Consider the following 23,824-nt stretch of genomic DNA (forward strand, 5'->3'; position numbering starts at 1 on the left):
TATCTCCCAGCACTGGCATTCAGAGGTTGACAGCCTCTGAATTTGGAGGTTCCCTTTATCCACCATGGCTAACAGTCACTGACAGACCTCTCCTCCACGAATCTGTCTAAACCCTTTTTAAAGCCGTCTATGCCTGTGACCATCACTACATCCTCTGGCAGTGAATTCCACATTTTAATCACTTACTGTGTAAAGAAGTAGAAAAGAGCAAGACTCGAAAAAGCTCATTCCCTGGGTATTCTTTTTGTCTGTCATGAATCCACCCCCCATCAGCTTCATTGGATGCCCAACTACACAAGCTTTAATTTAAAAACTAAACATTTGTGTCCACATTCAGTACACTCATTGGTTAATCTAGGGGGCAGCTTTAAACTGGCAAAGCTCTCCAGCTTGGCTTTCCAGTCCAGAGGAGAGGAGATGGCAGAGCTCCTCTCTGCGAGGGGTGGGAGCAAATATTGCCCATGTACCTTGGGATTCCCTCCTCCTTCCTTGGCTGCATAGAGCATCTGCAGTGCTGATTCTGCCAGAGTCTTGGTCTGGTCCAATAAGGTCATCTGCTGCTGGTGATTCATCAGTTTGGAGACCACCCCAACAGCAGCCAGAACCAGTGGTTCGAAATAGCTCGCCAGCTGCGTCACCTAAGAGAGTCACAAGAGAGAAACGGAAAGCATCTGATGCCCCTTTCTGAAGCCGAAGAGGAATGGAAGGTTCTTAGACGCAAAGGTTGGTCTTCAGCACTACGGTGTTGCACAACCATTCCAATGGATAATAGCCTCACCTGGCCCCACCCACTTTCTAAAAACACTTGGCAGGCCCCAGAAAAGGTGATGCTGGGCACGATGGCACCCATATTGAGGACCCCTGCAATACACGTTTTGCAGTCTCTTACCTTGTGACCAAGCTGCGCGGCTTCTCCCCGGGCCGCTGTGGCAGTGGGGTCTATCAGATGCCCGATTTCCTGGACGACAGATGTCAGCTGTTCCTGCAAAGCCTGGTAAACAGCAAAACAAAGATAGCACCCAGCCATGAAATCCACCCCAAACTCAGAGGTGACTGCCTCACACTAAAAGTTCTCTTGTCAAAGCCAAAGCATGGCCATCAGCCGTATCCTCTCAAATCTTGGCAGGAGTATCCCCATGACCCTCCCTTCCCAAAACACACACATCTGGCTGAGAGGGAGGCTGTGGTTCCTCTAGCTTGTAATGCCGTTTACCTTACCTCTACAGAAATGTCATCCCTGGTGGCCAGGTTTTGACTGACCGACGCAAGAGAGGCCTGTTCGATATCCCGGATACATCTGTTAATCCCATCAATGGAGTAGTCGCACTCCCTCTGGCCGGGGGCTTTGTCTCTGCAGGGGAAAGACAGTGCCTGTTACTTCGATGGAAAGGGTAATTTAAACAAATACACTTGGAAAGAGAAGCAGCAGAGAATGAAACCAACACTGTGGCGGCAGCTGCCCTGAAACAATTTTATTTCAATCTGCACAGTCAGTCAGGTCTCCAATGGCCAATCAGACAACCTGCTGGTCAACAGCCCCACCCACTGTCTAAAAACACTTGGTGGTCACCAGGAAAGGTGCCAGCAGGTACCTTTGGGGACCCCTGCAGTAAAGGGTACCAGAGAGACAGACAAGATGCTAGAACATCCACATTACGAACCAGAACAAGAAAAGAAAATGTACCGGATGGAAGTGATGAGGCTCTTAATAGACTCCGACACGGTGTGGGAATGGCTGGCGAGAACAGACCAGGTCGGCGGGTCCTTTGGATTGATGGCCAACGAGCGAGCGGTTTTGATCAGCGACGAGGAGCTCTCCAGCATGGTCTTGGCAGAGGTGAGAATGGGCTCCTGGGCACGAGAACCCTGCAGGTTGAGAAGCAGAGGGGACAGAAACCTTCTACTAAGAAATATGGTCAGTACGTGCATCAAACAATCCAATCCAATTCTGAACCAGCAGCTCAGATTCAAAGTTGGCAGATCACCCGATGGTTCAGTCAAGCAGGGCTTACCTTTGTGGCAAAGAAGGTGGAAGAGAACAGTATCTCAGCATTGTGGATTTAAGACTGGTTGAATATTCATTTTAAACAGTTCTGCAATGGCAGCCAGGGACCTCTAAGAGATTTCTCAGACGAAGTACAGCTCTGGGATTCTTTGGGCAAAGGCACAACTGTCCACGTTGCAGTGTCCACAAGTGAACCTGCCTTAGAGTCAACTGGTATCTGATGAAGGGAACTTTGGTTCGGAAAAATCTTATAGGTCTCTAAGGTGCTGCTGGACTATAATCTAGCTCTGCAGACTGAATTAGACCATTGGTCTATATTCCATGAATGTCAGGATTGTCCAGGGCTTAAGACCAGGTATGCAAGGGACTAACCCTGGGATCTTCTGCATGCAAACAGATGCCCAAACATGGGAACTACATCCTCCCCTATCATTGATGGCCTGGTGAACTACTGCCTGGATCCAGAAGAAGCCCAGTTCCTTCCAAACAGAATGGGATGAGATCTTGTTCCTGCTCAGAAGGACTCAACATCACCACAGAGCTGACTGAACGAAGCAGACCTCCTACCTCCATGCTAATCTGGGCGGGAATGCTGACAAATTCGGGGTTGGAGGCAAAGGCTGTCAGATTTTCCACGGCTTCGATCAGCGGAGCGGTTGCAATGCGACACTTTGTCCGGTTGTCTTCTGAGAAGTCACCATCCAAGGCCTAACGAGGAAGAACAAATCTGGGATCAGACAGCACCCTGTACCGGCTCAAGACATTTGGCTGCCCGAGCATAAAATGGTGCCCAGTGGCCATTCCTGATGCTTGGCATTAGCAGGAGTGGGTGGGAGGGGGAGTTGGGTCATCTTCCTCCTGAGAAACTTTATCATGGCCACAGGCTCAAGAGGTAAGCCAGCCCACAGTAAGCGCTCCCTGCCTGCCTGGTGAGGGTGGGCAGCTTGAGCTGAAAAGTCCATCAGCAGCCAGATGAGAATCTTGCAGACTGGTGACCCTTTTAAACTAACGGGAGGAACTGAAGCCAAATTCGAACTGCGGCCAAATATTTCAGTATTAGGGCTCAGAAGAGGGACCGGCATTACTTAGGACCACATTTGGTTAAGTTTACTAGCAGTCCTGAATCACAGAGTTGGAAGGGACCACCAGGGTCATCTAGTCCAACCCCCTGCACAATGCAGGAATTTCACAACTACCTCCACCCACACCCCCAGTGACCCCTACTCTATGCCCAGAAGTTGGCCAAGATGCCCTCCCTGTCATGAACTGTCTAAGGTCATAGAATCAGCATTGCTGACACATGGCCATCTATCCGAATTGTGACTTTAAATGTTGGTTTTTATGTTTGTTGCTTTTTATGTTCGGTTTACATTTTACTTCTTGTATTTTATCTATGTTATAAGCTGCCTTGAGCTCTGTTAAGGAAGGGGGCTAGTAAATGTTTTAAATAAATAAACATAGCTGCTGCTCTTGAAAACACTCAAGCACAATCAGCACCTAAGACTTAACAGATCTGAAAGACCGGCTGGCCACAAGGTTCATTCCTCTCTTATCATGTTTGTGAACACTCTCTTTCCTTCCTTATTTTAATCTTTTTCTCAGACAATCAGCAGCTGCTTTGCTAGGAAGGGCACTCCTTAAAGCAGGATTCCCACACACTCCCCAATAAATGCAAAGAACACGAGAGCTTGGATTAATTTCTCCCCACCCTCTACCCTGGACTCCCCAGGGGCTCTCAGGTGGCACGCTGCATTCCCTTTCCACACTTGCATGCAGACATATGTTTATTTCTCCAGAGATGAGTGCACGAGGCACCTCCACGTGAAAAGCAGCAAGAAACTGAACAGCATCACCCCAATCCACAAGAGGCACCTGAGGAATGCAGCTGCTCTCAAGAATTCCAAGAGCTCAGCAGCTTAGAGCTCCCTGAGAGATCCAGAACCGTGAGTCCCGTGTATATTGTGCAAACTCCATTTTTTCACCAAAGGAGAAACAACTTCCCATAAAAAAATAATCTTAAATGTTTTTAGAATCCCTTAATGTCAACTCTGTTTACCTATTCATTGGATTGAGGCCGCTGCTTTGGCCGCTGAACACCCCCTCCGGCTGAAGGTGTGCCTACCTTGATCGTTTTAACCAGGTTGGCTGTACTGTTTGCAACCTCCTTGGCCGACTGCACAAAGTGTCTCTTCGCAACAGGGTTGGCCGTCTTCGAGGACGCAATGCGACAAGCATTGCACAGAGCGGAAGTGTGCTTTGCCACAATGGTAGCGGCTGATAAAACCTGAGAAGCAGAGAGAGCGACCAAGCACCAGAGTGAGAAGATGGAAGAGGATGGTAGGAGTTTTCCTGGCTGGTGCTCCCATCAGAAGATTACTTTGGGGACCAAATTAATCTCTGATGGATCTCTCCTCTATTAATTTGTCTAATTCCCTTCTAATTTATGAGCTACATCCCAGAAACCCTTCCAACGCAGCAGGGGATACTGAGGCATAACCCACCCCCCACCCCCCGGAGAGTCTGTGATCAAAGATTAGTGCCACGTCATCCTTCGCAGAATTGCTATGGATGTAATTCCCAGATTGTGTAGAGCATCCACGCACGATGGCAGAATATCTCAGGGAGTCCCTTACCTGGGATGGGCTACTTCCCGGGTCTACCAAGTTCTGACACGCCATTTGGATAGCCTGGTTGGCCCTGGCGAATTGGATCGGGTCCACAAGACCCTGCTGGCCGGCTTGGCTGTTTGGATCGGAGATGCCCACCAGGTAAGCAGCCTAGATGCAGACCAAGAAACGGTAACTCCTCAGAAAGTGTTTCTCACCCCTCCAACCTTTCAAGTCCACATCACTCGGGGTCCACTAACAGAGAGGAGTCATTCCCAACTTCAAGGGGCTTTCCCAAGTTTTTAAATTTGAAACGACAGTTGCAGGAAATACAAAAAGTGGGGCTGTTTGTGAAATGGGACCAGCCCCAGTGCCAAGCTTCTAAGATCTGACGAGATCGGGCTCACCTGGACAGTCTAGGTCACGGCACCAATTCAGACAATTAATGGACCAGCCACCAGAGACTTGCCTGAGCCGCCGCTTCAGTGAGACCGCAAAGGGCCTTGGAAGCCACGCCGACGCATTCACCAAAGACTGGCAGGTCTCCCGTCTTGGCATTCTGAGAAATCCCTGCCATCGCCTCTCCAAGCACCTTTGGGGAAAAGCAATATGAGAAAAATCTCTCCGCATGCAGCAGGATGCCATGCACCCCTGGATGCGATGCAGTTCTGCATCTCTGCAGGACTGAAGACAGAGAAGAAGGAGCTGATGTGGTGGAGGCTTAAGTTCAACAGTCTGCACTTTTACCAGCCTATCCAAACCGATGATAAGGAAATGCTCAAGCAGGCCATTGCAAGTTCTCTCTGCTGCCCCAGGATGTTGGGGAGGGGCTGTGGCTCAGTGGAAGAGCCTCTGCTTGGCATACAGAGGGCCCCAGTTTCAGTCCCCAGCATCTCCAGTTAAAAAGGATCAGGCAGTAGGTGATGTGAAACACCTCAGACTGAGACTCTGGAGAGGCGCTGCCAGTCTGAGTAGACAATACTGACCTTGATGGACTGATTCAGTATAAGGCAGCTTCATGTGGGTTCATGGGCTGGAAAGCACAGCACCTCCCCCCGCCCCCCGTAGTTAGACTTCTCTTCCCTTCCTGAACTCCCCACTTTATGGAGCACAGATTGAAATTACATAGCCTGCCTCTCAGCACAACTGGCCTCAAAGAGACACAAGAACAGAGAAAACAAACCTTTGAATTCTCCATAACGCCTTCAATGCAGTCAAAGTAAGAGAGGTCGCTCACGGGCTCATTGGGGTTTTCCAGCATCCCTTTGACTGTCTAAAAGCAACCACAGAACAGTAAGGGGGAGAAGTCCTACTTGGGGTAACATTTATGGCCATTTTTGACCTTTTAGGTCAGGTTCCATCTCGTCCCTGAAGTCAAGAGTATTTGCTTTCTAGATAAGAGGGGCTTTGTTTTCCACATTTAATTGCCCTGGAATTCCAGCCCTGGTTGGCCACTGTGTGAACAGACTGCTGGACTTGATGGATCTATCTAGCACTGCTCATACAACTCTAGTATCTGAAGAAGTGAGCTGTGGCTCACAAAACCTCATATCCTGCCAGAAAATATTTTTGTTAGTCTTTAAGGTGCTACTGGACTCTTGCTCTTTTCTACTACTGCAGACAGACTAACACGGCTACCCACTGTGAACTCTAGCTGGGTCTTTGTGTCAGGCTCACAGCATTGAGCAGACCACAAACAGCTGAAAGCTAGCGAATGAGAAGCCGTGGCTGGCACTGCCAGGGATTCCCTCCTTATGTAAGCAAGAGGATGGTTTGATCCTGGTTGGCCACTGTGTAAGCAGACTGCTGGACTTGATGGGCCTTGGTCTGATCCAGCAGGGCTTTCCTTATATTCTTATGACTCTAGCAGCACTTGGCCATTTCTGACCATTTCCCTAATCATCAAAACCAGTCCTGCCTGCCACACCCCACAAATCTAGAAAGCACCCCGATACCTCCAGTTCCCGGAGAGCGTTGTCGCATTCCTTCTGCCCGGGAGCTTGCTGGGTGCACAGGGTGATGAGCTGGTTTATACTCTCGGTCACAGCCCTGAAAGAAGAGTCACAAAGATATATATTTAAAAGACTGGTATTTCTTTACGCTTTGCTTTCCCTCCACTCAGCCAACGACGGTGTTTTCTTCTGGTACAAGGAACCTTCCTTTGATGCAAGAGATGCTAGAAGGACACAGATGTAGGGGTATGCAGGAGGTGTGTACCTTCTAAGGAACGGCAATCCCCTTTTCTGTTTTCGGGCCACAATACAGCAGCAAGTTTTGTAAAAGGCCCTTTTACAGAAAAACCCATTTGGCAACTTTCCATCATTTAAGGCAGGGGTGGGGAACCTTTTTCCGCCAAGGGCCGTTTGGATATTTATAACATCATTCACGGGCCATACAAATTAACTCCCCCCCCACTTATTCTGGCCCTGCCCCCTTTAACCCCTCAATTGTTGCCACTTCCGCCCCCAGCCCTCTTGTAGTACAGAGGAAATATGTTTCTCCACAGCCCAGGTGGGAAAGGGTTAACACAGTTTCATGGGCGGTCCTAGCAGCTCCATAGCTAACGACTCTTCTGCAAGGGGGAAAAACGGTTCCTTTTCTCGGCAAAACAAACTCACATCCGCCTTGAATAGAGGCTATTCCTGTCCGCGGGAGAGGGTGGATTGCCAGTCTTAGATCCTTCTGCACTAGAGATCTGCCAGGACCCACGAAGGGCCAGACCAAATGATTTCACGGGCCTTAACCGGCCCCCGGGCCTGATGTTCCCCACCCCTGATTTAAGGCCACCTCAAATCCTCACCTTGCAGCAGCGGCCAGGAGGTTCTTGGCATTGGGTGCTCCCGGATCGACCGACAGAGACTTGGCAGCTAAGAGCAGTTTGCTGGAAGCCATGGAGATATTCTTCAAGTTCCCGATGACCTGAATCTGGTCCTCTTTAGTCTGGAAGCCCAGAGAGGAGAGACGGGGCATGAAGTGAGCATATGAGACAGGAAGTCGGCTAATGTGCCAGGCCACTGAGAGAGATCTCCGGATGGCACCCCCATGCTCTTTTGGAAGAGATGGCTTCTGCTAGGGGCTTCTGTTCATGCCAACGGAACCGAAGCTACGGTCAAGCAGTCTCAACAATAGAGTCCTTGACAGAGAAAGTGGGGCAGGGAGAGCTTTCAATCACTTGTGGGACAAGTCTTTCATTTGTCGAGTGGCTTGCCCGTCTCTGCCTGGCACAACCAGCCCACAATTGTTTGGTTAGCAGGAGGGCTAGCAACCCGCTCCGAACCAAAAGCAGCATCTCGCATTCCAAAGGCTGCAGTTAATTGGCGCGTCTTCACCACCAAGGACTACAATTAGAATATCATGTTCATAAACACAACAAACTACAGTGGGTGGGCAGACAGCAGCTTTGCTGGCAGGCGGATCGGTCTTTTCTGACTCAGCTGCCTTGACAGACAGCAGAGTGACAGCCAACTTCTCTGGTGAGGTCAGCGCCCATTTCTCAGGCTTTTGAGCACTGAGAGAAACTCCCTAGAGATTAGACAATGTTTTGAAATCTGTTTCATAGGGTAGCCATGCTGGTCTGCAGTAGATGGGCTAGATTTGAGCCCAGAAGCACCTTAGAGACGAACAAGATTTTCCGGGTATGAGCTTTCAAGAGTCAAAGCTCCCTTTATCAAACCTCACCTGAGCTTGCCCAGCCATTTCGATACCGGCGTCCAGGAACTCATCAAAATCCTCACTAAACTTCCCAGAAGCTGCGGCCAACTCTCCGCTCTGGCCTCGCGTTGCGTGGACCACTTCTCCCGCCGACTGGTTCAGGTCAGCTGCAGCCTGGTTCAGCTCGCTCTGGGCCTCTTGGAATGATTTTGAACTTGGAGGCAGCTAGGGGGAGATGGGAGACTGGGGTCGGTGGCCGGCCAGCTGAATTCCAGACAGGGGTTTTCAAGCAGTTTGGCAGCAGACCTGGCCTTCAGAAGGTGGTAGACTAGAGGAGGTCACCCACTGGCAAACATGCTGACACTAGGAGTTAAAAATGCCTTATATTCTGAGAACCTTTATATGTACATAAGAACATAAGAAAGGCCCTGCTGGATCAGACCAAGGCCCATCAAGTCCAGCAGTCTGTTCACACAGTGGCCAACCAGGTGCCTCTAGGAAGCCACAAACAAGATGACTGCAGTAACACCTGGGAAGGCACCTCTCCGGAAGTAAATTCTGAGGTGACGTGTGTTAGGCTGCCTCCTTGCCTTCCTTAGGGTTCCCTGCTTATTTTCACTGTCACCAAAAGCTCTCGCGTTGGAATTCTTAGTTGGGCCTAAAGAACAGGATGGCTTAGTTATATCTGGTCGAATGACAGAAGGGTCAGCACATGGGGGTGGCTCTGAGGGAAAAGGGAATCCTTTACCCTAAATATAACAGCATAATGGTTTCAGTCAAGTTCATAAGTGTAATGGTTTCATATAGGTACAGTTCTTCTTTCTCTAAAGTTTCTTAAATAGGCGTAGCCACAAAGGCATGTTTACTAACTTGCCACTTAGACTAATAATTTCGATAGAGGCTGATTTTCCTCACTTGCCACTTAGGATAATAACTTCCACAAAGAATGCAGAGTTCTCTCTCACTCCACAGCACCTCACTCGGTCACTTCACCCAGGCAACTCTCCTCTTCCCTCTCCACTGCCCAGTCAACTCCGTCCCCCGGGGTACGGCTGCCATCCGATCATAATACACTTCAATCACCTATCCAGCCCCCCTCTGTCTTACTCTACAGGCCTTCATTTTTAAACCACAGCAACATTCATCTAAAACCCCACATTAAATCACAGAACATTTCTTCCAAGAGCATCTCACCGACTCCACCAGCAGCTTCTTGCTAGATTCACCGATGCTCTTCAAGGCCACGTCAACGTCCTTTTGGCCAGGCAGGCAATTCACGCAGTTGTTCAGGGAATGGGAGACCGCCTTGGCCACCTTCCAGGAAAGACAAAGAGCAGCGGGATTCAGGCAGGCAGACCGTCAGACTCTAGAGGCTGGAGCGTCGCCAGCCCTAGGAATTCCTCACCATGGGTCAAGCCCCCCTCCCACTGCCCGGCATTCACCTGCGCCAGCCTCTGCTGGCTCTCCGCATCTCCTGGGGCCACCAGGGCCTGTTTGGCTTCTTGGATGAGCATTGCCGAACCTTCCATGACATCCCTGGCTGAGTCCAACATGGCATGCGCCGCCGTGGGGTCGCTGGTGGATGCCGCCACGCCCCGGGCCGCTTGAGCCAGGGTCTTCAAAGCCTGAGCTGTCTCTCTGGCAGCAACCCCTGCGTGGAGGAGGCAACCATCCCTCGATTAGTAGTGAGCACTGGCCACCTTTCAAGACGACGCAGGGCAAATCTCCCCCTGAAGAGGCAATGGGAGGAAAAGGGCCATTGACAAAATGAGGATGCTGAAAAGAAACGACAGCGCTTCGCAAAAGTTGGAGGACAGGGGTCCCCAACATGGTACCTTTCCCAGTGCCCACCAAGTCCTTTCAGAGGGGCACAATATATAACTGGACATTCAATTCTCCTGAGACTTGCAGGAGGGGTTTGAACCCGTGTCTCCCAGCTCACAGGCCGTCACGCTAACCACAACACCACACTGGCAAAGGATCTGCACACCATCTGTTCCAACACAAGGCTAGTGGTCAACAACAACAACAGCAATCTCCTTTATTGGCATAAAATCAAAACATGGGGTGTGGTGGTCAGAAAGGAACCACTCCAACCAAGCCCAGGTCACATCGTCTGGTAGTGTCTCCCAAATCAAGGGAGTCACTTAATTCCCCACTTCAGAAATTGTTACCGATGCACTAAGGAAAACCCAGGTGCTTTGCCCAAAAATTTCCACTGACCAGCCAGCATCACCTAGTAATGCAGGACGGCTCGGCAACCGAAAGACAGAGCTGTCCTAATCCAATTACCTCTGCTTTTCTGTGACTTCAGCCCCCTCCCAAATGGAGAGCGGCTCTAATGAGCTTTATCAGCTGGATCCAGACATCTCCTCCTAGACTAGCCGCTGAACAAGGCCTCTTAATTGGCAAACGGCACGCAAATCGCCAAGAGAACCCTCTTGTACTGCTGCCAGTAATTCCTTGAGGGAAATGCAGGGTTTCCCCCCCCTCCTTATTCTGAAATGCAAGTTCTCATCACATTTTATTTCTCGACAAAGGAATAGTGACAGGATACCTTGGGTAGCCCATCATTAACCTCCCCCCCCCATCCTCATCAGCAGAAAAATGTGAGTCATTCTCTCGTACAAAAATATAAGAGAGCTCAGAGTTGCTGAGTGCATCCTGAACCCGGGCAACTTCGAAGCATTACAGGCATTATGTGCACTTTAAACTTTCAAGCATAAAACGCTAAGTACTGCATTGGTTGGCAAGCGAGAGGGAGAAAGGGTTCGGGGCGAGGACTGGAGAAAGGGGAACCTTCCTGCGAGGTTGCTGGGCAAAGGACAGCCCCAGCAATATCCCCCCTTCCAGAGCAGAACTTAGAGAAACAGAGTCAGGAAAGAGAGGGCTTTCTCCCCTCTTTGTTTCATCTTCGGCCTGTCAAGGGCACTGGGATTTGCCGTCCTTAACGGACAGTGTGGTTGGGGAAGTGGAGCAGATGGAGTCAAAGAAAGCACAGTGTACATGTGTGGGGGGGTGAGCCCCCCCCCCAAAAAAATCTAGGTTAGGTGCAAGGAAGAGTAGAAGTGTCCAGAGTAATGGGCTGAAATGAGAGAAGGAAAAAAAGCACCAAGAAACGCAGCAACTGAGCTCCTTCGGGGTACTTCTGAGCAAATAATTTTTTATTTTTGTATGTCTTAAAAAGCCTACTCCATTCTTGTTCTCCCCATATCTAATGAGTTTTATTGCACTCAATTATACTGTAATATCTATTGTGATATGCTTTCAAGCATATTTTTGGAAAAGCAGGACAGAATTATTTTAATCCTCCTAATCCTCCTCAGTGACATATACACTCTCATCCTCACAACAACCCTACGAGGTAGGCTACACTGAGTTGGAGTGAGTGTCCCAAGGTCACCCAGGGAGCTTCATGACATGAAGGGGTTACGTGCTCAGTCCTAATCCGACACTGTAACCATTGCACGTAGCCAACGGACAGACATGCCAGTGGGGGGGCAGTGGGGTGTGCCAGTGGGGGGGGGGCTTCTTGCTCCCCTCCCCTCATTTCCTCTGAGAATTTTGAGGCTCTGAGCCCCACCCCATTCTAAACTGATGACCTTGGCAACGCTGGGGAACTGCACAAGAAACGGCAAGAGGGTCCTTTCAAACCAATTCATTTGCTACAGAGGGGCATAGAAGGTGGGCAGGGTTTAATCCAACGACCAAGCTGGTTTTCCGGCTCCCCTTTAAACTCCAGCTCGCAAAGCAGAGAAGCTGTTCTTGATAGGCTTGTTGCCCATGAAATGCCTCCCATCTGGCCAGCAGCGAGAGGAAGGGCCAAGGAAGGAAGGAAGGAGAACAGAAGAGCCCTGCTGACGGCACGAGGCGGACTGCTCTTCCTTTGCCACAGATGGAGCACAGGCCAAGCCCGATGCGCCTGTCGGAGCTGACAGAGCACTGCCACTAGCACTCTTCCATTGGTACCTGTGTAGTGTTCATTCCCTTGGGCCGCGCAAGTCAGCAGCTGGGCCATGGAGGAGCCGACGGCTTTGGAGGTGCTTCCCAGGTCCTGAGCACACTTCTCCAGCTGAGTGAAAGAGAGGAAGGCTAAGAGGAAGCTGGGCAACGGCCCACCCAACACCCATTCTTCCCTCACTTGACAGCTGCAGAAATTTACCGTTTCCCCTGGGAGTGGTTTCAGCTGTCCATCGATAGCTGCCATCTTTGCATCTTGAAGTTCGTTTTTGAGTGTCTGGACCGTGTTCAGGGCGGAGTCTATTTCCATTGGACCACATGCTTCATGCGCCTTCATGGAAGACAAGAACAGAAACAGGGCAGTTGACCATTGCATACATCTCTCCAACACCACACGCCTCATTCGTTGTTTAAAGGATTCCGCACAAAATGAGCAACTGCGTGGGAATGAACCCATCAAAAAAATGGCATGTCATCCCAACAACAGATTTTTAAGCGGAGCCACTTCCCACTTCCCACCTGAGCAACCCCCCATGTACATATCTTAAACACAGTTCAAGCCAAGCACCATTCTAATAATCCTCAACGGCCAATCCAAGAGTATTTACTTTGCAACAATGACAGGGATGCCAAATGGCAGAGTCCATCTTCTTCTAGGTCCACTCACCTTCTGGGAGGCAGTCCTCAGCTCAGCAAGGCTGGTGGCCAAATTCTTGGCACACTGACTCAGCTGCATGGCTGCCGCCTGATCAGCCACTGTCGGGACCGCTGCTTTAGCTGATGCCACCATTTTGCTCCCCGGCTATTGAAAGAAATGCAAGAAAACAAGACAGCACTGTATGCCACTGTTGCCTCACATGCCCGTCTGCTGAGCTCGTGTCCAGTTGTACATTATCTGAAAAGCTCCAGCATCCCACAAGAGTTACTCTCAAAATAAAACAAGGAATAAAAGCAGAGAGGGCCCATGGCTCAGTGGTAAAGCATCTGCTTGGCATGCAGAAAGTCCCAGGTTCAATCCCTGCCGTCTCCAGTTAAAGGATCAGGCAGTAGATGATGTAAAAGACCTCTACCAGAGCCTCTGGAGAACAGCTGCCCGTCTAAGTAGACAATATTGACTTTGATGGACCAAGGGTCTGACTCAGTATCCCGTAGCTTCCTGTGTTCAAGCAGGATTCCCAACCCACCCAAGCTGCCTCTTTGTGTTTTGCTTGAAATTCCACAGCCTCCCTTCCACAGCAAAGTCCCAGCCCTGCCAACTTTTCCAAAATGTCCTCAGTGGAACAGGCTTCCTCGGGAGGTGGTGAGCTCTCCTTCCCTGGAGGTTTTTAAGAAGAGGCTAGATGGCCATCTGTCAGCAATGCTGAGTCTATGACCTTAGGCAGTTCATGAGGGGGAGGGCATCTTGGCCCTCTTCTGGGTATGGAGTAGGGGTCACTGGGTGTGTGTGTGTGTGGGGGGGAAGTAATTGTGAATTTCCTGCATAGTGCAGGGGGTTGGACTAATGACCCTGGGTCCCTTCCAACTCTATGATTCTAAGGAAGCTTTGGGGATGTAGTCTTGTTTTCTTCCAGATGCCCATCCCAAGCTGATCAGGAAGAATGAGTACAAGGGGCCGTACAGCCTCTCTCACTCTCTTTTTTTCCAGATTCCCCAAATTTGCCATACCTGGAGGAAATTCTGGCTGGAGTTTATCAAGGCGAGTTGAGCGCTGAGATCCTCGGCCTGGGCTTGGCTCCCCCTCACACCCTGGACAAGCTGGGGGATGTGATCTGCAACATTCTGTGGGGAAGGAGGGCGAGGAAAAGACGCCGTGGAGAACAACACTCAAGACCAAATGCAGACAGCCAGAAACTACCTGCTAGGTAAATTGCACAGATCGAACCAAAATATTTTAAAAACAAACATCCCATACAGTTCACCGATGGAGGGGGGAAAGTGTGTTTTTTAAATTAATTAAATGAAGATGATAAAAACATAGAATTGTACGTCCATGGCCTTAAAACAGCTGCTTGTGTACTTTTAGCATGGTGTGAGAGCCTGTAGTGGTTAAGAGCGGTGGTTTGGAATGGTGGAGTCTGAGCTGGAGAACCGGGTTTGATTCCCCACTCCTCCACACAAAACCAGCTGGGTGACCTTGGGCGTGTCACAGCTCTCAGCCCCACCTACCTCACAGGGTGTCTGTTGTGGGGAGGGGAAGGGAAGGCGATTGTAAGCCGGTTTGAGTCTCCCTTAAGTGGTAGAGAAAGTTGGCATATAAAAACTAACTCTTATTCTATCTTTTCTTCTTACTTTCCCCAAGTCTCCAACATTTCTAAGAGCATGTGTGAAGAAACCAGCAGCAACCAAAGAGGTACATGCTTCCTTCCCCCAACCCAGGAGCATGTTACACCAGTGTAACACCAGGGAGTCGATGCACACAAGCTGGATCGGGGCAAAGATGAAGTGCATTCTTCATCTGTGCAGTCATACCTCTAGATAATCAATCCCATCCCAAAGATCTGCTTTCAGCCCCTCATTGCTCAATCGCAAAGAAAAAAAAACGACAGCCCTCGGAGGGCGATCTGAGCTCATTCCGCAGATTTGTTTGGATTTGCATGGCTCTCCGAGCACCGAAGGGACCACAGAGAAGGCAGAGCCTATCTTGAGTTGCCAACACATTAAGCCCTGAGATTACAAATATGGACCTAGCGGGCTTTGGATTCTCCCCCCTCCCCCCCAGCTGCAATTCTGCCATGAACCATTCATCTGGAATGAAGGCAGGCCTCTCACAGAGGAAGAACAGTTCCCTTCTGCACAACAAAAGAATATTATCTCATTATTTCTGCCCTGCAGAATCTTGGAAGAAGCAGACCGACGTGCACTCAGTGAAGAATCCTACTTGCAACCAGCCTTGGAGAGAGCAGCCTTTTCCTAAGCCCCATCTAACTGAAGTAGCGGACCAAGGCCCATCTATGCCCTCAATCTGTTTCTAACAGCAGATGGACAGATGCCTCTCAAGAGCTCCCAAGTAGGGCACGAAGGCAGTGGCTTCCCCCTGATGTTTAGATCCAGAGATACACAGCCCCTGAACATGGAGGTTCCATTTAGCTACCTTGGTCACTGATTGATCTACCCTTCCACGAATCCGTCTAATTCTTTTTTTAAAAGCTATCTAAGTTAACGGCTATCAGCACATCTTGTGATGTGTGGAACTCACTGCCACATGTGGTGTGAACAGTACCCTCTGTCTACTATACCCCTTCATGACCAAGAAACGGAATTTAGGGTGGGCTTATGAGGTTGAGATGGCTCCCCCCTCAGCAGCTCCTGCATCGAGTAAGCAGGATGCAATTTGGGGCGCGTGCTGGGTGATCCTGGGCCAGTTGCACTCTCTCAGCCTAACTGATCTCACAGGGTTGAGGCAAGGATAAAATGGAGGAGTGGAGAAGGATGGAAGCCGCTTTGGGGCCACACTGGGGAGAAAGGCAGGGCATAAATGAATCAAATAAATAAATGAATAGCTTCAGGTGGTGTCTGACAAAAGAAGCTTCGATGCTCGAAAGCTCATCCCCTGGAAATCTTGTTGGCCTTTCAGGCGTTGGCTGGACTTGTCCCACAATATGTGGTGTTAGGGTCAGGAAGTTAGGGAAATGCTCTCTGCATATGCACAGTCACAAAGGACGGACCCCGCTAACCCCTGAAGAACCGTCACCTCCCCAGCCCAGGTAGCAGCTCTCACCCCGAGGACTCTTCCACCCTATGTATTTATTTATTTTATGCCAATAAAGGTTTTGATATTGATATTGACTCTTCCACCCACCTTGCAGCTCTGGACCAGATGCTGGTGAGACGCCGTGTTCTTGTTTGAAATCGCTGCGTTTTGAGAGGCTGCGATGGTCTGAGTTGCGGCGGCCGCTGCCTGCTTTGCAGCAACCTGGAAAAGAGCACGAACAAAGCCCCTCAGAGTCTGGGGGCGGGGCGGGGGGCAGCGGAGATCGGGGAGGCATGACCTGACTTCTGGCGCTGGGACAGAAGCCAAAGGTCATCAGCTGAAGTTCTGAAGCAAGTTGTGGCCCTTGCCAAACCAGGGGAGAAATCTGTGGAATCTTTTGAAGGAGGTTCTTAGTAAGAAATCAATTGCATACGCGCACGCCCTACACACTGCAGTTGGGAGCCTGAAGTGTATCAGTTCCCTTGAAGAACAATTTTTCCCCATCAGTACAAGTCAGTCACATCATGAAACACCATGCAAGCTTCTGAGTTCACCAAAACTCTTCATCAAACTGGATCCTCAGAACAAAACAGATAAATACAGGGGTTGGGGGTGGACAGAGAGACTCATTAGGCCACGGTGGAAAGGCCCCCGGTCTCTAGGCCTCTGTCACAGCCTAAACTCCTGCTTTTTTGTACTGAATGATCAGCCCAATTAAAGGCTGTGCATGTTTTGTGGCATTTCAGCTGGATTTTTCTGTGGGCTGAAACAGGTACCTAGAATCTCAGAACACATCAGAAATTCACTTGCTGGCTAAAATTCTTCCTTCTCCCTCACTTATATGCCCTTTGGCTTTCAATCCTATATATACACAGAGGGAATGCCAGAGCATAAGGCCATTTTATTTCCATTAGTCGCTACTGCATTTGGTTCACCTTAACCAAGATCACAATTAAGGCAATTGGAGAGGCTGAGGCATTTCCCAAGTGGGAAGGCATAATGTTTCTGCCACTGCGAGAGGAACAAGCAAGCTCAGATGCAGATCTTAACATCCCCTGAGATGCTTCGGGAGATTTGGGGCATGCATCTTGCTTTGCAGAGAGGGGCACTCAGCATACCATTCCTTGGACCGCTTACAGGCTGAAGGCAACCCTCGGGGAGTTTTGTTTGCTTACTCATCCACTCACACAGATCAGCTACACAGTGAAAGCAAGCAACTTTGGAGCTTTTAAAGCAAAGGCTAGATGGCCACCTGTCAGCAATTCTGATTCTGTGAACTTAGGCAGATCATGAGAGGGAGGGCAGAAAGGGTTGTGTCAGTGTTTGACTCTCATGGCCCTCTCTTACATGTCCAGGGAAATGCCAATTGCCACTTTGAAGTCAGGAAGCAATTTTTCTCCAGGCCAAATTGGCCAGGGATCCTGGAGGATTTTTTGGCCATCTTCTGGGCATGGAATAGGGGTCACTGGGGGGTGAGGTAGTTGTGAATTTCCTGCATTGTGCAGGGGGGGTTGGACTAGATGACCCTGGTGGTCCCTTCCAACTCGATGATTCTAACCGTGTGAATTGGCTGCCCATTTGGTGTCACTAGAGACAGTAAACAGACAGAAGGGGAGACAGACAGACAGACAGGCAGACAGACATGAGCCCTGGGCTGGCTTCTAACCTCTAATCTGTTGACGATTTTCTTCTTAATGGCGTTCTGGGCGGCTGCGTTTGTGGCCACCCGCAGGCCTTCCGCCGCTTCCCGGAGCCTTTGCTGCTGATCTTCATTTTCCGGGTGGGCTGCAGCTCCCTGGCAGAACCAATTGCAACAAAAGAGAAGCCGGCAAGAGTTAGAAAAGCTGAGAGATGCTCTGGTTTATCTGTGGCAAGCAGGTGGCCTGTGTCAGGCCATCAGAGCAACTGGGTTGAGCCCCCAAGTGGCCGTCTCCAACATTCATCAAGGAGAGATAAAAAAAATTTTTTTTGCATTCACTTCAACAAGGTGAGCACAGAAGAACTGGGGGTTGGGGGTGATTTGAATGAAACTGCAGAGTGAGGAGTGTGTGTGTGGGGGGTCAGTTACATTTCCCACCCCCAGGACCAGAACATACTGGGGGCGAAGGCTGCTCACCAAGGCCATGTCCACAGCACAGTTTTAATGTGAGCCAATTTGGCAGATGACACTTAAGAACATAAGAAAAGCCCTGCTGGATCAGACCCAGGCCCATCAAGTCCAGCAGTCTGTTCACACAGTGGCCAACCAGGTGCCTCTAGGAAGCCCACAAACAAGACGACTGTAGCAGCATTCTGCCTGTGTTCCACAGCACCTAGTATATTTGGCATGCTCCTCTGATCCTGGAGAGAATAGGTATGCATCATGAGTAGTATCCATTTTAACTAGTAGCCATGAATACCCCTCTCCTCCATGAATATGTCTGCTCCCCTCTTAAAGCCTTCCAAGTTGGCAGCCATCATCACATCCTGGGGCAGGGAGTTCCACAATTTAACTATGCATTGTGTGAAGAAATACTTCCTTTTATCAGTTTTGAATCTCTCACCCTCCAGCTTCAGCGGATGACCCCGCGTCCTAGTATTATGAGAGAGCCACTCACATTCATTTAAAAACACAGTGTGGCAAATGGAAGGGAGTGCATCACGCTTCCCCGGGTGCTTTCGCACACGCTGAATAATGCGCTTTCAATCCACTTTGCAACTGGATTTTACTGTGGGCTTGAAAGTTCCTGTTTCTTGGAGGAGGGGTGGTTTTCAGTTCCACACTTGTTTTGCTCCCTCTAGTGGTCGATTCAATATCACACAGGTTGTCAGGCATATTAGGGGTGTGATTTGAATATGCCAAACTGAAAAAAGAGGCACCATTTCAAAGGAGCCAAACCCCCTCCCCGAGTCCCACAAAAATTTCTCAATAGTTTCCTATTGGGAAAATTTTCTCTCCGTGATTCCCATAGCACAATGTTTTATCAATGGGGGATCTTTGCGGGGCTCTGGGGAGGCTTTTTTTCAGGACAGCTGTTGGTGACTCTCCTTACATGAATCCCCAACTTTAGAGAAGACTGAGTCAGGGGGTCCAATTTTATGGGCCTGCATTTTTTCTCTATTTGGGAGGTTCCAATTTGAAATGTAAGAGGACCTTATTAATAAGAGGAAGTATCGAAAGAAAAAAAGGAAGCAGTACGTTTTGCATTTCCTAACACAAACTGGACTCCAAAAACCACCCTCGCTGAACGCTGCCTGAACTCAATCCACTTCCTAATGGTCTTGCAGACGTTTCCTTCCCAAAGGAAACTGGTTGATATAATCCATGCAGATTATCCCTAACTGCATTCTGCACAGCCATGAGGTACCTTTGCCGCTTCAACCATCCGGGCTGTAGAATCGGCCAGCAGCTTAGCGGCGGCCAGCAGCTTCTTGGAATTGTCCATGTCGATTTCCGCCTCCGCATCCGACCTCATGGCATTCACAAGATCCGACGTGGCTTGCGCGAGAACCCTGGCCTGCCGTACCATTTCACCTACAACAGTAGCGAGTTAAAAACCTGCTTTTTATCTCTCCTTTATCCCTTTCAGACATATCTACGCCCTCCCTAACTGGCTCGTCTGATCCCAGAAGGTGCACTAAGTATTCTGACAGAGCAGTTTGCACATTGCAGTGGCTCAGAGGAGCATTTCTGTTTGGATCAACAGAAGGATACATGGCAGAGGTTCCAGGTTCACCCTCGCATCTCTGGCTGAAGGGTTCACTCCTGGAGACCCTAATAAACCCTCTGCCCCAGGTGGCATCAACTATACTGGGCTGAGAGCACAGCAGCTTCATAGTACTTGGTCTGCTTGCCTCAAGAGATTGCCTGCCTTGTCCACACCTGCACCACCCAAACACTACAAAATGCTATTTTATTTATCCGTGATATTTGTATATCAGCTTTCAGGGCCACATCTGCAAACCTGTCAGATGCCATCCTGTCTATTTAGGCTGTGCAACTTTACTTTTTTACACAAGGAATCTCTCTTAAGCTAAACTGAGGCTCTCTTAAACTAAACTGAGGATAAACTGACTAGACAACAGTCACTGGAAAAGACAGTCATGCTAGGAAAAGTTGAGGGCAGCAGGAAAAGAGGAAGGCCCAACAAGAGATGGACTGACTCAAAGAAAGCCACAGCCCTCCATTTGCAAGACCTGAGCAAGGCTGTCAAAGAGAGGACATTTTGGAGGACGTTGATTCATAAGGTCGCCATGGGTTGGAAGCGACTTGACGGCACTTAACACACACACCTCTCTCTTATAAGTACTCAGAGACATCCCTCAGTATATGTATTTTCCTAAGATAGGAATAAACACATTTCCAAGAATAATACTATGATTTTAAATAATGCTTAGCACATGCAGTGTGTGTTTTTTATCTCTCTCTCTGTCTCTCCCTACAACAAGCCTGCCCTGACCTGGATGGCCCAGGCTAGCCTGATCTCATCAGATCTCGGAAGCTAAGCAGGGTTGGCCCTGGTTAGTATTTGGATGGGAGACCACCAAGGAATATCAGGGTTGCTGTGTAGAGGAAGGCACTGGCAAACCACCTCTGTTAGTCTCTTGCCATGAAAACCCCCCAAAAAGGGGTCACCATAAGTCAGCTGCGACTTGACGGCACTTTACACACACACACACAACAAGCCTGCAGAATAGGTCAACGGTAACACACAAAGGGAGAAACGCAACCCTTCCCCGCCTCCGCCGCCTCCATGAAGTTCAAGCAGCTTACCAGCATCCCCCATGGAGCTGAAGATGCTCTCGGTGACGCACATGATGGTATCTGTGGCCTGGTCGTAGCGGCCGATGGGCTCCCCCCTGCTGGCGAACTGCCGGACGTGCTGCAGGAGATCGTTCAGGGCCTGGGTGACCACGTTGGCCGCCGCACTGACCTGCTTGAGCAGCTCCGTGTCATCCGTGGCGGCCTGGCAGGCCCGCACGCAGTTCTCGACGGAACGGTCCACCAGCTTCCCGGCTTCTATTAGCTGCTCCTGGCACACCGGGGAGCTGATGGTAGGGCTGACCACCTGCATGGGAACACGGAAGGTCATGCAAACGGCACGAAACACATTACTGCCCTCGTCCATCTGGCAGCCCTTTCGGGCTTTCACGCCACCTACTGCCAGATTCTTTTAACTGGAGATGTCGGGGATTGAACTTGAGACCTTCTGCACGCCAAGCAGAAGCTCTACCCACTGAGCCACAGCCCCTCCCCAAATGATGCTCTCCTCTGCTGTAGCTGTTCCAATTTGTCTGCCTCCTTCTTAAAATGTAGCTCCCAGAAATGGATACTGTGAAGGCATCACTGCTACAGGGTGCCAGCAATTATGAGGGCATCTTTTTGGATGGCACACAAACACTTAGAGAGACTGGGGTTCCTGATGGCACAGAGTGCCCTGATACCTTAAACAACACAACAACTGCACCTTTAAATCCAGATGCTCCCCAAAGTGGGCCTTATTTTACCCTGTAATCCAGGCATGTTGGCATTTTGTATTAAAAACCACAGCTACGAGCAGCTAGTGGAGACCAAACAACCCCCCCTCCACCCGAGCCACCGTACCTTCGCGCAGGCAACCAGCTGAGAGGTGGAGAGAGCGCACTGGGTGGCGGCAGCGATCACCCTGTTCTGCAGAACCATGTCCTCAGCCACCTGAGCCACGTTTTTGGCCTTGAGTACCAGCATTGCTGCGGCGTTGGCCACGGCTTTGGCGAGACTCATCAGCACGTCCTGGGAAAAGGGAGAGGAGCGGCTGGGCAGGCTGGGAAACGTGGCTGCGTCACTGTGGCCTGACTTAGTGGCGAAGTACTTTGTGGTGGGAATTTGGCCCTTGCGTGGTGTCTTGCTGAAATGGGACTGCTACCCCAACTGCACCTTTAAATCCAGATGCTCCCAAAAGTGGGTCTTGTTTTACCCTATAATCCAGGCATGTTGGCATTTTGTATTAAAAAAACAAAGAGACTAGGCAGCCTGGGCCTTGTTCTCCCACATCCTCAGGCAAAACCACATTACCTAAATCAGGGGGTCCCCAACCTTTTTGAGCCTGACAGCACCTTTGGAATTCCGATACAGTGTAGTGGGCACCATGCTGGCGATCCCTGACCTAAATGTACCAACTTGGATTTAGGTGGCACCAGTATAATCCCAGTAAGAGGATGGAAGGAGTGTACCACAGACGCCAGTTTTTCTGGGAGTGAAAAGCCCTACAACATAAGAACATAAAGACATAAGAAAAGCCCTGCTGGATCTGACCCAGGCCCATCAAGTCCAGCAGTCTGCTCACACAGTGGCTAACCAGGTGCCTCTAGGAAGCCCCCAAACAAGGCGACTGTTAGCAGCACCATCCAGCCTGTGTTCCACAGCACCTAATATATTCAGCTGGCTCCTCTGATCCTGGAGAGATTAGGTCTGCATCATGACTAGTATCAGTTTTGACTAGTAGCCAAGATCGCCTAACAGAGAGGCAACATTCATTCTGGATCCCAAACGCCGCCGGTGACTCTAAAAGCAAATCCACCCCACCAGTTCCAAAATCAACGCAACAAGAAGGTATTTGGCAAAGAAAAAGCGTGGGGAACCAAGTAAGTCTTCATAAGCCGGGCTGTACAGTCTCCCATCCAATCAGGATGGACAGCATCAGAGAGGTGGCTGCCCTTACCTGGAACCGCTCATCAGTTTCATTCTCTCCTATCTGCCGGAGGAGTTCTCCACTGGCCTGCCCAATGCTCCCTGCTGCCGTCAAGACCGTCTGGCGAGGCTAGGAGGACCAAAGAGCAACAGGAAATTAGGGTAGGATTCTTTGCAATTTTTACGGTAGGATTTCTTTGCAAATTTTTTTTTTTTGGTAACTGTCAGCTCTTGCTGCTCCTAATGTCAAGACCTGGAACATCAAAGCTCTTCCCACTGTCTACTCATGAACTGGCCCTTTGGCCTCACCTCTCCCGAGGTCGGCTGCACGGCTTTCAGCAGGTCCGATACAGCCCCTGCCAGAGTCCGAGCGGCTTTCAGCAAGTCCTCTCCGCTGCCGACTTCGTCGTCCATCAGGGCGGCCAGAAGTTTCACCCCTTTGGACATCTCCGTGAGGTTGGAAGAGATGGTGGTGATGGCACAGCCCACTGCTGTGTAGTCCGTGTCCACGGGGTCGCCTGCCGAGCCAAAACGGTGTCCTGTGAGTGCAGAGCTTCCAGAAAATGTGGAAGCACACAGACAGACAAAAATATAGGAGAACTCTTTGCCCCACCAGGGTTCAGGAAGCCCTCTTGGGCACACGTGGCTTACCTCACTGTGTCTAAAGGTGCCAGGGACAGAGGAGGGAAAGAGCGAAGGGAATTCAAGCTCCTGGGCAGCAGTGCAAGGCAGCAGAGGTGACAGTGATGATAACAAGGTGAGGCAGCCGTGACTGCCGCCCCCACAATCTGCTGCCTGGGGCCACCGTCTCCACGTGCCTCATTAAAGAGCCAGCCCTGCAACCAAAAGCAACCCAGCAGAATCGGCGGCCGGCCACTTACCTGCCGTCAGGTTCACGACGGAGGCGGTTCCAGCAGTGATGGCGTCGACCTGAGAGTGGATTTCGTGCTTCGACTCATCCACTTTGTTCTGAACCCAAACCCTGGATGCCTGTAAAAGAGGGTGGGAGTTATTCATTTATTTAAAACATTACCTTTCTTCCTTACAGAACTCCAGGTGTCTTGCAACACAGACAAAATACATAAAATAAAATATGTTAAAAACAGAGCCTAAAATGTAGTTAAGGCTACCTTTGGGGACCCCCCATCAGAACCTTTTATATTGTGGGCATTTAATTCAAGCCTTTAAAATAAAAGTGTGTAAAGGGAAGCCCAGCTTGCTGGGGGTAAAAGAGAAGATGACTGGGGAAGGCACTGGCAAAC

At 50.0% G+C, this 23,824-nt stretch overlaps 1 protein-coding gene across 1 annotated transcript in view; it reads right to left on the minus strand.

The window, feature by feature from the left end:
- The window catches only part of TLN2 (talin 2), a 68,115-nt gene that overhangs the window by 21,868 nt on the left and 22,423 nt on the right, over positions 1-23,824 (minus strand). The window contains exons 14-39 of the mRNA XM_056865726.1: positions 23,444-23,552; positions 22,872-23,080; positions 22,594-22,692; positions 21,498-21,665; positions 20,667-20,961; positions 19,261-19,427; positions 17,580-17,708; positions 16,022-16,135; positions 13,888-14,001; positions 12,890-13,024; positions 12,425-12,553; positions 12,232-12,334; positions 9,705-9,913; positions 9,457-9,576; positions 8,290-8,487; positions 7,412-7,551; positions 6,567-6,660; positions 5,795-5,884; positions 5,081-5,203; positions 4,639-4,782; positions 4,128-4,289; positions 2,573-2,713; positions 1,685-1,866; positions 1,219-1,351; positions 890-991; positions 468-638 (exon numbers count right to left, since the gene is read on the minus strand). Coding sequence (XP_056721704.1) covers positions 468-638; positions 890-991; positions 1,219-1,351; positions 1,685-1,866; positions 2,573-2,713; positions 4,128-4,289; positions 4,639-4,782; positions 5,081-5,203; positions 5,795-5,884; positions 6,567-6,660; positions 7,412-7,551; positions 8,290-8,487; positions 9,457-9,576; positions 9,705-9,913; positions 12,232-12,334; positions 12,425-12,553; positions 12,890-13,024; positions 13,888-14,001; positions 16,022-16,135; positions 17,580-17,708; positions 19,261-19,427; positions 20,667-20,961; positions 21,498-21,665; positions 22,594-22,692; positions 22,872-23,080; positions 23,444-23,552 — 3,780 coding nt within the window. The remainder of the gene's footprint in view (positions 1-467; positions 639-889; positions 992-1,218; positions 1,352-1,684; positions 1,867-2,572; positions 2,714-4,127; positions 4,290-4,638; positions 4,783-5,080; positions 5,204-5,794; positions 5,885-6,566; positions 6,661-7,411; positions 7,552-8,289; positions 8,488-9,456; positions 9,577-9,704; positions 9,914-12,231; positions 12,335-12,424; positions 12,554-12,889; positions 13,025-13,887; positions 14,002-16,021; positions 16,136-17,579; positions 17,709-19,260; positions 19,428-20,666; positions 20,962-21,497; positions 21,666-22,593; positions 22,693-22,871; positions 23,081-23,443; positions 23,553-23,824) is intronic.

This window comes from Euleptes europaea, chromosome 20, assembly GCF_029931775.1.
Source record: "Euleptes europaea isolate rEulEur1 chromosome 20, rEulEur1.hap1, whole genome shotgun sequence".
Classification (NCBI taxonomy): domain Eukaryota; kingdom Metazoa; phylum Chordata; class Lepidosauria; order Squamata; family Sphaerodactylidae; genus Euleptes; species Euleptes europaea.